At 40.5% G+C, this 14,609-nt stretch overlaps 1 protein-coding gene and 1 long non-coding RNA gene across 11 annotated transcripts; one reads left to right on the top strand and one right to left on the bottom strand.

Annotated features, from left to right (window-relative positions):
- Positions 1 to 2,295: 2,295 nt before the first annotated feature.
- LOC307025192 (uncharacterized protein) lies at positions 2,296 to 9,303 on the top strand (the record flags this gene model as incomplete). Of its 10 annotated transcripts, none has more annotated exons than XM_079659814.1 (8): positions 2,296 to 2,517; positions 4,218 to 4,405; positions 5,322 to 5,461; positions 6,109 to 6,274; positions 6,430 to 6,771; positions 7,394 to 7,529; positions 7,740 to 7,793; positions 8,765 to 9,303. In XM_079659814.1, 5 exons carry the CDS (start codon positions 2,296 to 2,298, stop codon positions 6,725 to 6,727), a joined length of 1,014 nt encoding a protein of 337 aa, XP_079515940.1. In that variant the 3' UTR covers positions 6,728 to 6,771; positions 7,394 to 7,529; positions 7,740 to 7,793; positions 8,765 to 9,303. The 10 variants fall into 10 exon arrangements, with proteins under 10 accessions (XP_079515940.1, XP_079515939.1, XP_079515936.1 ...); XM_079659813.1 differs by having other exon boundaries at positions 7,740 to 7,847; XM_079659810.1 differs by having other exon boundaries at positions 7,740 to 7,976.
- A 2,589-nt stretch (positions 9,304 to 11,892) lies between these two features.
- Positions 11,893 to 14,114, bottom strand: LOC307025195. The gene is made up of 6 exons (XR_013804108.1): positions 13,750 to 14,114; positions 13,611 to 13,672; positions 13,478 to 13,511; positions 13,265 to 13,389; positions 12,816 to 12,887; positions 11,893 to 12,711 (listed from the first exon to the last, which is right to left on the bottom strand). It is a non-coding gene; the product is annotated as an uncharacterized lncRNA (long non-coding RNA).
- Positions 14,115 to 14,609: the final 495 nt, after the last annotated feature.

The following is a 14,609-nucleotide window of genomic DNA, read 5'->3' as shown; positions in this document are numbered from 1 at the left end:
TAGCGTGAGTGCCTAATGCTGCGTTCACACCGGACGCGATGCAACGTTTGGGGGCGGCGCGATTATATGGAAAGCCAAAAGTGCCATAATACGGGGGTGAAAAAACGCGCGAACATACGGGGAGGTCCGTTTTTTCAACGGGGAGGTCCGTTTTTTCGCGCGAAAAAACGGGCCAATATACGTGCGAATGTTCGCGCGGTTTTTTATATGATAATGAGCCCCTCCTTCTGATTTCCTTAGCCAATAAGTTCAAAGTGTCTGTAACCAATCAGTGAAGGGTAAAGCCAGACCAAAACAATCTGTAGATGAAAAGTTCCTGACATGGTGAGGCTGTGCTGTAAATTGTGCATTATTCCAGATTCAGGGGACTAAGTATTAATTTGCCTTTGAATATAATAAATATATCAATCAATATATCAATATAACCTGCCTTCATTGTTTTTTTTAAATAAAATGGCATTACCCTTTTCCTTAAACCTCTGGAGTGTGAAGTGAAGGTATTTTCTCAATTTTTAGATGTCTCCTTAAATCCACTTTTAAATGTACTTCTTATAACATGGCATGGTGTTACATGTCAAAATGTTCAGTAGTCTCTGGTGTTGCTAGAAATGCAAATTCACTCACCTTAGAGCACTGTCTTATGAGAAACCTAGCTTAGAAATCCGATTTTTGGAAAACTTCAAAACTGTTGTGAAACACATATGTACTCATGTCATCCATTTTTTTTGGTGTTTCAGATTTTGTTCACCAAAGTCTTTGGTTCACAAAAGTAGTGAAATATATCAATTACACTATAAGCCTATATAAATGTGTTGTTCATGTCTAAAATGAAAATGTGTAAATTATAATTTAGAGTAAAATATTTCCATCCCTCTACTTTCACCACAGAAAAGTTACATCAGGACTGAATAATGACTTCATATTCCATACCAAGGTTTATGTGATGTGTACAAATACAAATTCAGCATTTCAACTTTATTTTTCAACCAACTATTTATGTTAACATATGAAACTGTAAAATCTCAATATTTCCAATATCAGAACTTTTTCAACCAACTATTCATTATAAATGTAAAGACAGGGGGTCTTTGTCCATGGTTTTTGTCTGTCTTCCAAGACAGTGGGTCTGGCTGCTGTGTAGGTGGGGCTGATGGTGCATGGCCTGCTGGTGGCTGTGTCGGAGGGAGGTAGGTGGGATTGTCCCGGGTTGATGCTGGGATTGTCCCGGGTTGATGCTGGTGGCTGGATGGGAGGTACGTGTGCTAGGCGAGACTTCTTTGCTGGCTGGGTTGATCGTGATGGCTGTGGTGGAGACCTTTGTATCGAGGTGTATCTTAATCTTGTGGCAGGCACAGATGGAGGTGGAGGCCGCTGTAGGGATGCTGGTCCTCTGGTCCTCGGGTCCTTGGTGGTGATGGCTGTGGTGGACGCCTTTGTACCGAGGTGTATCTTAATCTTGTGGCAGGCACAGATGGAGGTGGAGGCCGCTGTAGGGATGCTGGTCCTATGGTCATTGGTGGTGATGGCTGTGGTGGAGGTCTTTGAGCCACGGTAGATTTTGACCTGGGGGCCGGCACAGATGAAGGTTCTGGCTGCTGGATAAACGCCACCTCTGGGCCACTAGGCCCAGGCAGCTGTGAAATCTGAAGGAAAAAAAACATACCTTTACATTTAGCAAATCAAAATAACTGTATGACGTATTTTTCTCTAATCAAAAATGGAAATAAATCCACATGCCATATTATGACTTTTATGAAGGATTAAAGCCTTCTTCATTTCCAGTATATAATACAGTGATAACACACACAACCCGGTTGACTGTACTCACTTTAACCTGGCTCTGTTGTCCACTGATAGGCATAGTGCTGTGTACCTGGACTCACATTCAGGTTCAGGTCCGGACTCAAGTCCAGAGGTTCAGGTTCAGGTCCGGACTTATAAGTCCGGACTTGGGTCAAGTTGTGTGAGTAACTAAAGTGAACTTATTGTGAGCTAATTATCAATTGAAAATAAACTCATAATCAACTCAAATTCAAACTCGTCAGGTTTATTGTGCCCCCTTCCAACTTGTGTCTACACCATGTATTTTCTATAACTCTACATGTGTTACTAACTACACAACACAACTACATACATAGTGATGTACATACAAGACTCAATCTGCAAGAGTACAAGTCTATGTGTTCTTGTTCAAGAACAACAGCATATTGACATTGTTTGGGTGAAGTGTTGCTCTTTCGGCAGACACTATATCACCATACATGCAAAGGAGTTAGCTTAGCTACACTACCAAATATGGCAACCAGCATCCCACGCTGTCAGTGTCCACTATGTCTAAGCCAGCTTCCCTTGACGTCACACAGATCTCGCGAGCAGTTGCGATATTTTGCGAGACTTCGTGAGTTCAGTAATGGCCGCCATATCAGAAGCCAAAACAATGTTTTTCGTCTTTTCTCAGCGCAAATTTCTCGATCTATGGAAGGTTTTAGATGGTTTAGAACAAAAAGGAGAATATACGTAAGTACCGGTTCCCGACGTTCCGGTTTTAACCGGACTTGAACCGAAACTTTTTACAAGTCCAGTACCGGTTCGGCGTACCGGTACGCAGCACATCATAGGCACAATATTAGCATAGCATTAGCGCGCTATTAGAATTTCAATAATATGAACAATTATGAACTCAGACCAGCATTTCACATATTTATACAAGCAGAATACACTTGAAATGTAAGCCAAACTACTGCACGGGAGTCATACACCTAGTAACATAGAAGAACAAAGAAGCTAGCGGACGCCATTAGCCACTGTAGTGGAGCCGAACTAGCTGACAGAATGACATTAAACTACACATAAAGAACAGTTTCAAAAACACTTCTTAGATCGAAATATGACATAATCTTTGTACACACTACTAACCTGTTGAACAGGAGAAATGAATGAAGCAGAGGGAACGTTGTTGCCGTTCCAGCCAGAATGCCAAGTCTGCGGCAGACACATAATAACAACACTTACTTTACGGCATGCGCTCAGCAACACATTCCCTTTTACGGCATGCCCACTGAGGCCTTTCCGTGTCCTATACTGCCCTCTGCTGTTTGTAATGATATACAATATTTAACATAAACATGCCTTCGAGAGTATAACTTAATTTATACAAGACAATATACATTGAAAATGTGCCCACATATTTATGCGGTTATCTGAATCATATTTTCTACCCCTTATATTCGAAAATATATGATTAAATATCTAAAATATGCGCACTTCGACGCTGCGTGGGTGGACTCCAGTTATATCTTTCAAACTAAATCTATCCACTATCTGCTTGTAGACTAACGGTCAAAGGGTCTAATATCCGGGAGGGCCGGGCTCGAGTCTCGGAAAGGAAACGTTTTTTTGTGTTATCTCTTTTCATTCACTTACAATCTTTGTATAAATGCAAAGTATTCCAAGGTCTGCTTCACCTTAATTGTCCCAACTGCTTGGCAACAGCTGTCTGTTCTCCAGTTGTTTAAGGTGGTAGCCTGTCGCCTGCGTTCATGTTTCAAATAAATGGGAATTGATCAGCCTCAGATGTATTAATTTATAAAAAAAAAAAATGTTTAATTCGAATGTTTCTCTTCAGTGCAATTGCACATTGCATCATTTTTGTGTTCTTTGTTCTGTTTTAGAAAGGAAGGATTGTTTACTTTTTTCGTTGTCTACAAAACCGGAAAAACAACATAATTGTGCTTTTCCAGACACTGAAGAAAGAAAAATACCATGAATTTTCGGTATCAGGGCTGTTAGGGAAAAGATCAGGCAATATATCTTGAGAGAAAACTTATCTTTTGATCCCGTTTGAATTGTGCCACGAATTACACTTATGATGTTTGTCATCTTAAACAATCACTTCCATGTCAAAAAACTCAGTTTGTCGTAAAACTGTTGAAATATAAGACTATGAAAAATACGCAACTAGAAATAAGTGAAATGTGCCAACGTGACGGCCGTCTTGGTGTGTGGTGCGCGACGGGAGATGTAGGTCATTGACTGGTTTCAGGCAAAAAAAAAGTGTTACTTCACAGTTTTACGACACATTTAAAAAAATTTGACTTGCAAAATTATCTTTTAAATTGACAAAAATCATATGTGTAATTTGTGGTTCAATTCAAACGGGATCGAAAGATAATCTTTCTCTCTCCATTTACTTCAATACATACCTTTTCCGAAATAAGGTCCCATGGAGCTCAACCGGAAAGGGAGGGACTTCGCCTCTCTATAAGCATGCAGCAGCAGTAGCAGCAGCCGGAAAAATGTCCACGAGAAACTTCATCTTGCGTTGCAAAAGGACAATAAATGACTGCACAAGACTTCTCCAAACAGATGATGCCGGTCATGCCGTGTTACAATCCACAGTAACGAGGTAAGGGCCAAGCCTATTGCTACTGTTAGAAATTAAAATCAATGTTTTAATGGGGAAATGTAGTTTAAACATGCCGTCAGTTTTAATGCTCTTTTATACTGAAAAACCAGAAATTCTTGTGCACAAGCAGTTAAGCTTTTATTCTGAAAATCCTTCATCTCCGGTTAGCATTTAGCATGTGGCTAATATACGATTTCCTGAAGAGGTGAATTTAGCAGCGAAATGAGAGAGTGGTGCAAACCGAAGCCTACTGACTTAACACTACAACTATAGATGTCGAGATACTACCATGCTGAATATTAAATGAAGGTACAGTTTATTTGAATACATTATTTACAGACGAGAGTAGCATGTGACAACATCCGGAATGACCGGAAACCAAACGAGCCGAGAAGTATTGTTTAGAGTATTGATTACAGCGTTTAGAATGTGTTAAATGAAGAGTGATGAAAGAGAATATGAGGAGAAACTGCGTGTTAAGCATATATTGAATGTGAAAAGAACCTATCCTCTGTTTAAATGCAATAACGGACATTAGAGACGAGGCGAGCCGGCTGGCGGGGAGGAGCCAGCAGACGATATATAAACAGCACCGGAGGAGAGATCCGGGCTCTTCTCTTCCCTATCGAGGAGAGCCAGATCACAGCTGTTTGTCTGACTGAACAATATTCTGTCTGTAACACTACCGCGCCTCTTTTAATTAAAGTACCCAATTGAACTTTCACAGAGACTCCATTTAGTCTCCTATTTTAAAGCTTCTCTCCTGGTCGGGAGAATAACGTACACAGTTAACACTACTACCAACACAAAGGAATGTAGTTTGTTTTTGCATGTAACCTAAACTGAGGTTGTGTGAGATCTTTCACACTTACAAATTCTGTCTTCTCCCCTATTTCACCAAACCGTTTACTGACAGGTTAGAAACCATGGAAAGGAGCCTCGAGTGGTCACGGGGCAGGCTAATTAACGTCCCTACAGCTGATCTTTTACTTCAGGACCTTCGGGAATATATACTTGAAGTCCGGAGATCTTGGCCTACCACACCCGCACAACAAGGTAGGTCGATGTGATAATTGTTCACTTTAGCATAGGCTTTCGTTGATAAACCAGTGCTAGTATTGTTGAGTACTAAGTGTCCAACAGGCCAATACATTTTAAAGTAATTATTTGTTTTAAATATGGGTAATACCAATATAAACACCTTTTTTAATCTGTAGTTGCCAGCTATTAATTACAACATTCTGGTGAGACGCTCTGAGTCTCGAGTTGTCCACTTAAAACTGTACTCCAAATTCCACCTTTATATCCTGCCACAGTAGAGGAGACGCTATTCCCCCTCCCCCGTCGAGGGCAGTCTGGCCATCTGTAGTACACCACGTATCATCAAACGTGTGAATGAGGACATTGAAAGGGTGCCAGAGGGGGAGTCTCTGTCTTCAGGGTTGGAAGACACAGACTGCAACTATGTATCTCTATGCCCATACACATTTATGCTTTTGTTCTTACTGTATACTACAACTATAGTGTATTGCATGTCCACTGGTTTAATGCCAAACTGCATTTCATTTTTTTTAAAAGTATCTTTAGGCTGGGCAATGACAATAAAATAGACGCATTGTGTGCGTTTCTGGCACAACGGCATAAATGCGTTGCTTTTACAACAATGACAATAAATGTAATCTAATGTTTTGCTGTTGTTGCAGGTCATTCTGGCTACCACGCCCCACTCATTTTGTTGGGTGGTCGAGGTCCCCCACAATTCAGCATTTCCAGAGAGCAACTCTCTTTTTTGAGGAGCTGTGGTTTTACAGCAACAAAGATGGCACAGATATTAAAAGTATCTCTGCGCACAGTGAGACGGCGATTGAGGTATGTAGCAATGTCTTCAACATTGGAAGTGCCATCTTGTCTCAATTTATTGTAAACATCCCAAGGAGGGGTTGTAGCCATGTTACACTATGCATGTTGTAAAGTAAATCTGAATACCGTAGGTCTCATATATTTAAAACATGTTTATTTTTCAGGCAGTTCCACATGCTGCGCTCTGGGACATACTCCACCATCTCAGATGCTACACTAGACGACCTCATCAAGGAGATAGTGGCTGGGAATAACCAGATTGGCCCTGAATCTGTCAGGGCACAGCTGCAGGCCCAGCAGATGTGGATACAGAGACGCAGAGTGCGGGACAGCATGAGGCGGATAAACCCAGAAGCAGCTTCACTGGACATGTCCTCTCAAGCTGCAGAAGACAACTCCAAAACAGTGGAGGATCTGCAGAAGCAACTGCAGGAGTTAAGAGTCCAGCGAGAGTTTTGCTAACAGAGGTTTGCTGGCTCCGACGACAACATCCGATTCTATACAAGGTAATGTTTTGGCTAAATTCTATCCAAGTTTTTGAGATGGGTTAGCTTATAAAGAATCCTGTTTACCTGCCGTGTGACCGCTGACTATATGCATGCAGTGTTGGAATAAGTACTCAACTTAACTGAAGTATAAGTACAAATACTATGGTTTTTAAAATACTCCTGAACTGAACATGTAGAATCATAAATCCTGTGTTTTCATATATAAAAAGTAACTAGAAACTATGAAGGTTAACTAAATGTGGTGGAGTAAAACATATTAATACTAACAACATACTGATAATATTTTACTACAAGTGGAAATCTTCAAAACCTTACCAAAGTAAAAGTATGTCAATATCCACTGCGTTTCCCCCAGTTGCACACGTAAGAATGAAGAGTAAACGTAGTCATTGTGTGTAAAATGTTCCCTGTATGTTTTAGATTATTATTACTGCTGCTAATGTAGTTGCTACATTTTACTGCTGTAGATTACTATACCTGCACCTAGTGCCTTCTTACTCAGTCTATTTGAATTGTAATGTATTATAGCAAACAAGAGGAAAGCATTAGCCCATGTGTTACAGTTAACACGATTGTATTTACTGTCAATTAATGACTGACATGTGTCTTTTGTGTACAGATTCCCGAGCTATAACCACCTGATGGCCTTCTGGTTTTTAATTGAGCCTTCAATTCATTAAATGGTTTGTGTTACTAGAGCGATATCAACTGCCAAGAGTAATGAAGAAGTGGTTACACACGCACGTCCATCAACGGTAGGTTACGTTTCTTTTAACACACAATCTAAACACAAACTGAAGGGAAAATGTCTCTCCGACATTTCATTGCTTTTGTGTAGGCTAAAAGGCTAAAGTACTCAATCCTTTTTGAATACATCAGAGAACTAAAACAACTTAATGTTTTTCCCATAGTGTGCTACACTCATGACATTAATATAGTAACCTTTTTTTGTTTTTATCTTCCAGAGACAGCTGCTTCAGCCAATTGACGAGTTCTTCCTTTTTCTATGCTTCCTGTCGGTGGGTTTGAAAGAGAGGGACCTTGCAAACCGCTTCAACGTACACCAGTCCACTGTGAGCCGCATCATTGCAACATGGACAAGTTTTCTTACAACTTTATTGGGGTCACAGTGCATCTGGCTTACACCTGCAGAAGTTCAAGCCCACCTCCCAGAGGCATTCAAAGATTTCCCAGACACACAGGTGATCCTGGATTGCACAGAGCTGAGGTGTCAAACACCATCCTCACTCCTCCTCCAAAGTGAAATGTATTCTACATAGAAATCTCACTGCACCATGAAAGCCCTGGTTGGCATAGCCCCACATGGTGCAGTGACATTTGTTTCCAGTCTGTATGGTGGTTCTGTCAGCGACAAGGAGATTTTCAAACAATCTGGAATAGCTGCATTGTTGACTGAAAACATAGCAGTGATGGTAGATAAGAGCTTCCTGATCAGCGATTGCTGCAAATGCAAGGTGTACTGCCCACCTTTTCTGTCAAAGCAGAAGCAAATGCCAGCCTATGAGGTGAGGGAGACACAGGCCATTGCCAGACTGAGGGTTCATGTAGAGCGTGTCATTAGGAGGATAAAAGAGAACAAACTTTTTGATGGTGAATCCCACATAGGTATTGTTTGTATTCTTATCGATAGTCATGAACTTTCTCTTGTGACAAAATAGACTCTCCGTTAGTAAACGTTTACTCTGTGTAAAAGTGATTTCTGTGTGTAAAAGTGAGGTAACATGTGTAGATGAATAACATCAACTTGTATTCGTCCCACACATACACACCTATAGATGTAGTTATATTTGTGTCTGTGACTTTATATTGAATGGGAAATAACTGGAAAATACCTGTGTAAGAGAGAGACTCCTGTCCCGCCTCTCCATTTTATTTTTAGTTGTGCATTGTTATTTGTGCTTTAGAAACATTCCACTTGAACTTTATTTGAATGAACTTAGTAGTAATTATTGTCCTATATTTCTTTCAGATTTCACAGCTGCCTGGGCCTAGGAGAAAGAACCTCCATCTGTGCCTGCACCAAGGTCAAGATCTACCGTTGCTCAAGGGCCTTCACCAGAGCCATCACCACCGAGGACCAAAGGACCAGCATCACTACAGCGGCCTCCATCTGTCCCTGCCACAAGATCAAGATACACCTCGGTACAAAGGCCTCCACCACAGCCATCGCGATCAACCCAGCCAGCAAAGAAGTCTCGCCTAGCAGACGTACCTGCAATCCAGCCACCAGCATCAACCCGGGACAATCCCACCTACCTCCCTCCGACACAGCCACCAGCAGGCCATGCACCATCAGCCCCACCTACACAGCAGCCAGACCCACTGTCTTGGAAGACAGACAAAGACCATGGACAAAGACCCCCTGTCTTTACATTTATAATGAATAGTTGGTTGAAAAAGTTCTGATATTGGAAATATTGAGATTTTACAGTTTCATATGTTAACATAAATAGTTGGTTGAAAAATAAAGTTGAAATGCTGAATTTGTATTTGTACACATCACATAAACCTTGGTATGGAATATGAAGTCATTATTCAGTCCTGATGTAACTTTTCTGTGGTGAAAGTAGAGGGATGGAAATATTTTACTCTAAATTATAATTTACACATTTTCATTTTAGACATGAACAACACTTTTATATAGGCTTATAGTGTAATTGATATATTTCACTACTTTTGTGAACCAAAGACTTTGGTGAACAAAATCTGAAACACCAAAAAAAATGGATGACATGAGTACATATGTGTTTCACAACAGTTTTGAAGTTTTCCAAAAATCGGATTTCTAAGCTAGGTTTCTCATAAGACAGTGCTCTAAGGTGAGTGAATTTGCATTTCTAGCAACACCAGAGACTACTGAACATTTTGACATGTAACACCATGCCATGTTATAAGAAGTACATTTAAAAGTGGATTTAAGGAGACATCTAAAAATTGAGAAAATACCTTCACTTCACACTCCAGAGGTTTAAGGAAAAGGGTAATGCCATTTTATTTAAAAAAAAACAATGAAGGCAGGTTATATTGATATATTGATTGATATATTTATTATATTCAAAGGCAAATTAATACTTAGTCCCCTGAATCTGGAATAATGCACAATTTACAGCACAGCCTCACCATGTCAGGAACTTTTCATCTACAGATTGTTTTGGTCTGGCTTTACCCTTCACTGATTGGTTACAGACACTTTGAACTTATTGGCTAAGGAAATCAGAAGGAGGGGCTCATTATCATATAAAAAACCGCGCGAACATTCGCACGTATATTGGCCCGTTTTTTCGCGCGAGAAAACGGACCTCCCCGTATGTTCGCGCGTTTTTTCGCGCGAAAAAACGGACCTCCCCGTATGTTCGCGCGTTTTTTCACCCCCGTATTATGGCACTTTTGGCTTTCCATACGATTACACGCGAATTCGCTCCGACGGCGCGCATGAAGCGGTGGACGCTGCGCGAATCACGCGATTGAGGCGATTGAAGGGGGCCGCGTCAAACGCGAGTTACATTTTTTCAACTCGAGCGTCAAATTCACATGACGCGTTCTCGCGGAAGCCAATCAGAGGTGAGGATCTCAGCCTGCCATCACTGACGTTCAACCAGAAAACATCAGCCATTAGCTGTTAGCAGTTAGCACACAGAGATCACAGCTCCTCATATCTGTTCAGAAACTGTACAGAAGTTAAACAAGTACAAACCACAGACTGTCTGTGTCATGGCGAATACAGTCGCTGGTTTATTTATGTCTGTAGGCCGTTGTTATGAGTGTGGAGTGAGCATATACAATGTTAGTTTAGCCTGGTCGACCCAATCTCCATTCAGAAAACAAGCATTTTAAAAGGTTTTTCGCCTGCCGTCTTGTCTGCAGACTTGTCAAGCATTAATTCATGGTTTTTACTAACCGGTATCAGTATGTTGTTACGTTGGCATCATTTAGAAACGTGTATTACAATTTAATCACGGTAAAATATGTTCATTTTGTTGTAGTTGTAGCTCCCGAGCCAGCGCGTCTTGTTCGAATGATGCGAGTAAACACAGCTGGCAGCCGCGGTGAAACTCGAGCGATTAGAGCGATGCGATTAGACCGAAGCGAATATTCGCATCGCGTCTGGTGTGAACGCAGCATAACGCCCGTCCTCACAGCGGCGTGCGTTGAAGCTTCAATGCTTCTGCCCATTCACTTTGAATGGGGTGACGTCACGCTTCGCCAAACTGCATTGTGGGGAGCGTAGCCCCGCGTTGCTCGCGTTAAAAAAAAACATGTTCAACTTTTGAAGCTTCTACGGAAGCTTCAGCCAATCAAATCCCGTTTATGAAAATCTGCCAGTACAACTGCTAGCCAATCAAACCGCGTGTATGCTGCGAGTAGTGAATCACCCGGTGCTGTATGATCAGTCTCTGTTCATCTACCGGGATACAAACCGGAGGAGCCAGGCATGGAGGGAGGTGGCAAAGATAGTGGGTGAAACTGGTAGATTTTCGCCTGTTTGGGGAGTTTATATCCAGTGTACCTCGTTTAAACATTGAATGGACAGCTAGCAGGCCAGGCATAGACAGTATATATAGCTAGCATGGAATGCTAGCATTTTGCTTTGTATGTCGGGGGCGGGAGATTCATGTGATTGGTTGTTGGTCGCGTTGCTCGCGTTGACTCCCCAAGCTTCAGACACGCCCACCGCCAAGCGTCAACGCACGCTGCTGTGTGGACGCTACTACACCAGCTGAGGAGAGCTTCACGTGAAGAGAAGATAAAGTGAGGGAAGAACATTGTTAAAAGAGATGACAAATCAAGTGCAGGCAAATAACACAGGCCATAGTGAGTACCGCGGAAAAAGGACATTTGAATTCTTAGCAGTTTGTTTATATGTATGTATTTCTTGCAAATGTGCATGTTGCAACTATACAGAGCTTTAGCAATTGCCTGTAACTATGGTCATGCTAATAAAGCTATTGAATTGAATTGAGAGAGAAAGAGAAGTGACAACATGTGAAGGTGAAGAGGGACAAAGTAATGACAGGAGAGTAGTGTGCATTACATGCTCAAGAACAAATATAGAGAAGACATTCAAGGAGAGAGAGAGACAAAACACAGATTCAACGGTAAACATGATGTATCTTTCTATTTATTTAGCTAACCACTATTTAGACTATGTTTTTTTGATTGACTTGATTAAATGGATTTACTACATCAATGCATGTCTTTTCAGGCTGCCATGTTTTGTCCTTTCTGTGGCCAACATCTGGGGACAGTTCAAGTGTTCTGTGGCTCCTGTGGCAAACATGTACAGTTTTTGGCAGAAGTTGAACACAACAGTAAGTTCACTTTTTTTTATTGTATCTGTTTCAAATGCAAGAAATAAGGATTCAACAAACTACTCTGTTTAGAATACTAATTGGCAGATGCATACACTAGTTATCAGCATGAAGGACACATTTTTTCATTGTCTGTTTATGTGAAATATGTAGAAGCCATCATTAAATTGTAGACCAATGCATGATTAAATACACAAAACATGTGTATTATATTATACATTCATAATTGTGTATTAGTTCTATCTTTATAGAGAACATTATACATTTAGAATCAGATTTTGAGACAGTGAGCGGCTGGGAAAGTCACACCGCCATGGGGCACAAACAGTTGCTGACGTGATGTTTCCTTCGCATTCTCAGGCATTCCATAAGGAGGGTCAGGAACTCACGCTTGGGACCACCAGTGTCCACTCCATCCTCAGTTTGTCCCTCATCATCAGTGAACTTAACTGACATCTCATGAGAGGGGTCGAATGAGGCACCTTTCAAGCTGCGGATTGCTCCATCCCACACATTGGCTCTATTAATATTGAACCTGCTGCAAGATGTATTTGTTATTTTTGCAGAGAGTTCTGCAACAATGTGTGCCGCAGTCAGGTATTCTGTGCTGGGAAAGACAAAGTGATGTATTGAAATATTAAATGATGAAGCTAGTAATAAGATTTACAGTATAGAATAGACAAATTAAGTGGTAATAGTAACAATTAATACCTTTGCTCCATTTTGTCTTCTGGCTCAGACTGGCTATCAATAATGATAAGTGCTTACACATTTGTGTAGTTGCTGCAGTGAGAAGACAGTTTAATAATTATTTTCAAATACATAATGTATGCATGACAGTCATATTTACAAAAGGATGTCGATCCTCTTCCTGTTTTTTTTAAAAAATACATTGGGTTCTAATCTGACCTGTTTTTTTTTTTCAATACATTGTGTTCTAATCTGACAACAGTACTTTTGTCATACATTTGAAATGGATGCAAGAAACAATATCTGATCTTTGAAAAATATTTGTGGTTGTTTTTTGTATCGTCTTCACTAAGATGTTGTGGGTGTCATTTGGAAATGTATGAAAGTATAATTGTTCTGCTTCCTGGCAATGTTACCCACTGTGATTGGAGGCTATACAAACAAACAAATGTAAAAATAAAGATACACACCACACAACTGTGTCACGATGCAACTGTCAACATTGTTTGCCTATACTGTAGAAGTTGTTCTGACCCGGGGCAGACTGGACCTCTTCTTGGAATGGGGTTGGTGCTCCATCCTATATATTTTGTTCCTATTTAAGTGCACACAAAGGTATTTATTGATTTCATGTTCAGAAATTCAAACCTACATGGTATAATTACATTTTTAATTATTCTTACCTGATCAGACGCTGGTTGTGGGTGCCTGGGAGGTCTGATAAAGGTAAACAACAAATATATTCAAACTACTGTACTGTTAAAACCTTCTGCTTCTTGTGGCACAAAATAATATGTTGACAATGTTTTATTTTACCCTGGCAAACTGTTGTCCATTCGTGGAGTGCTCACTTTTGGAACATTTGGAATTTCCCACACCTGCATACACACAAATGACTGACTGAAATAAATTAAATTCACTTTAAGAATAAATGCCACGATAGATCCAAACTCACCAAGGTACATTATATTGTTGACCGTCCTTTAACTCTCACATTAGGATTTACATTGGAACAACCAACTCCTCTCTGCACCTATAATATATCTATAATATGATGTCAAGAGTTACATTTAGGTGCACAGTGCCGTCTCTTGACTTGCAAACTCTTTTACCAAATAAGCTAACGCTAGCTGGGTAAATATGACGCTCTTTGTATCAAAACAAAACTTAACTTCTTATAGATCAACTTTGTCCGCCTTCAATTTGCAGCACTTCACTGCACTGCAGCAGTTCGTTCTCTCTACGTCTGGTCAGACATCAAGTTGTTCCACGTAGCGCGCCCCCTAGAGGCCTGGAGCACTTCTGGAATGTTTTTTTTTTGTATGTTTTGGGATTTGTATGTGCTTTGGACTTTGCATATTGTGCAGCGTTTTTTTGTTGCGATATAATTTGTCTAATAATTTGCGACCAAACGTCATCACGGCTGCGAAACACCCATGTGTGTAGTCACTAAAAAAGTGAGGATGCCATTTGTTTGTACTGAAAAGGGAAAAGATTATTTTTAGTTTTTTTATTTGTTTTTGACGGCATTAACCTGCTATAACTTTGTTTTTATGTAATGTTGGGATTTTGCTTGGATGGTGGGTCATTTTTCATGCAAAAAAGGTGATTTCCCTTTTATATCCTCTTTATTAAGCATTTTACAGCAATGGGTAGATAAATCAAGCAATTTGAACAGAATCTTTCTGGTACCTGGGAAACTATATCAGGAGTTTTTAAAGTAATTTGACACTTTCACAACAGCAACACAAGAATTTAGATTATGGCAGTAGACAACATTCATTGTTTAGTCAGAGATGCAAAACCGTGAAAGAC

Source organism: Notothenia rossii, assembly GCF_949606895.1.
Source record: "Notothenia rossii genome assembly, chromosome: 11".
In the NCBI taxonomy this organism is placed as follows: Eukaryota; Metazoa; Chordata; class Actinopteri; order Perciformes; family Nototheniidae; genus Notothenia; species Notothenia rossii.
The sequence above is the reverse complement of the archived record's forward strand: the minus strand, read 5'-3'. Positions and strand labels throughout refer to the sequence as shown.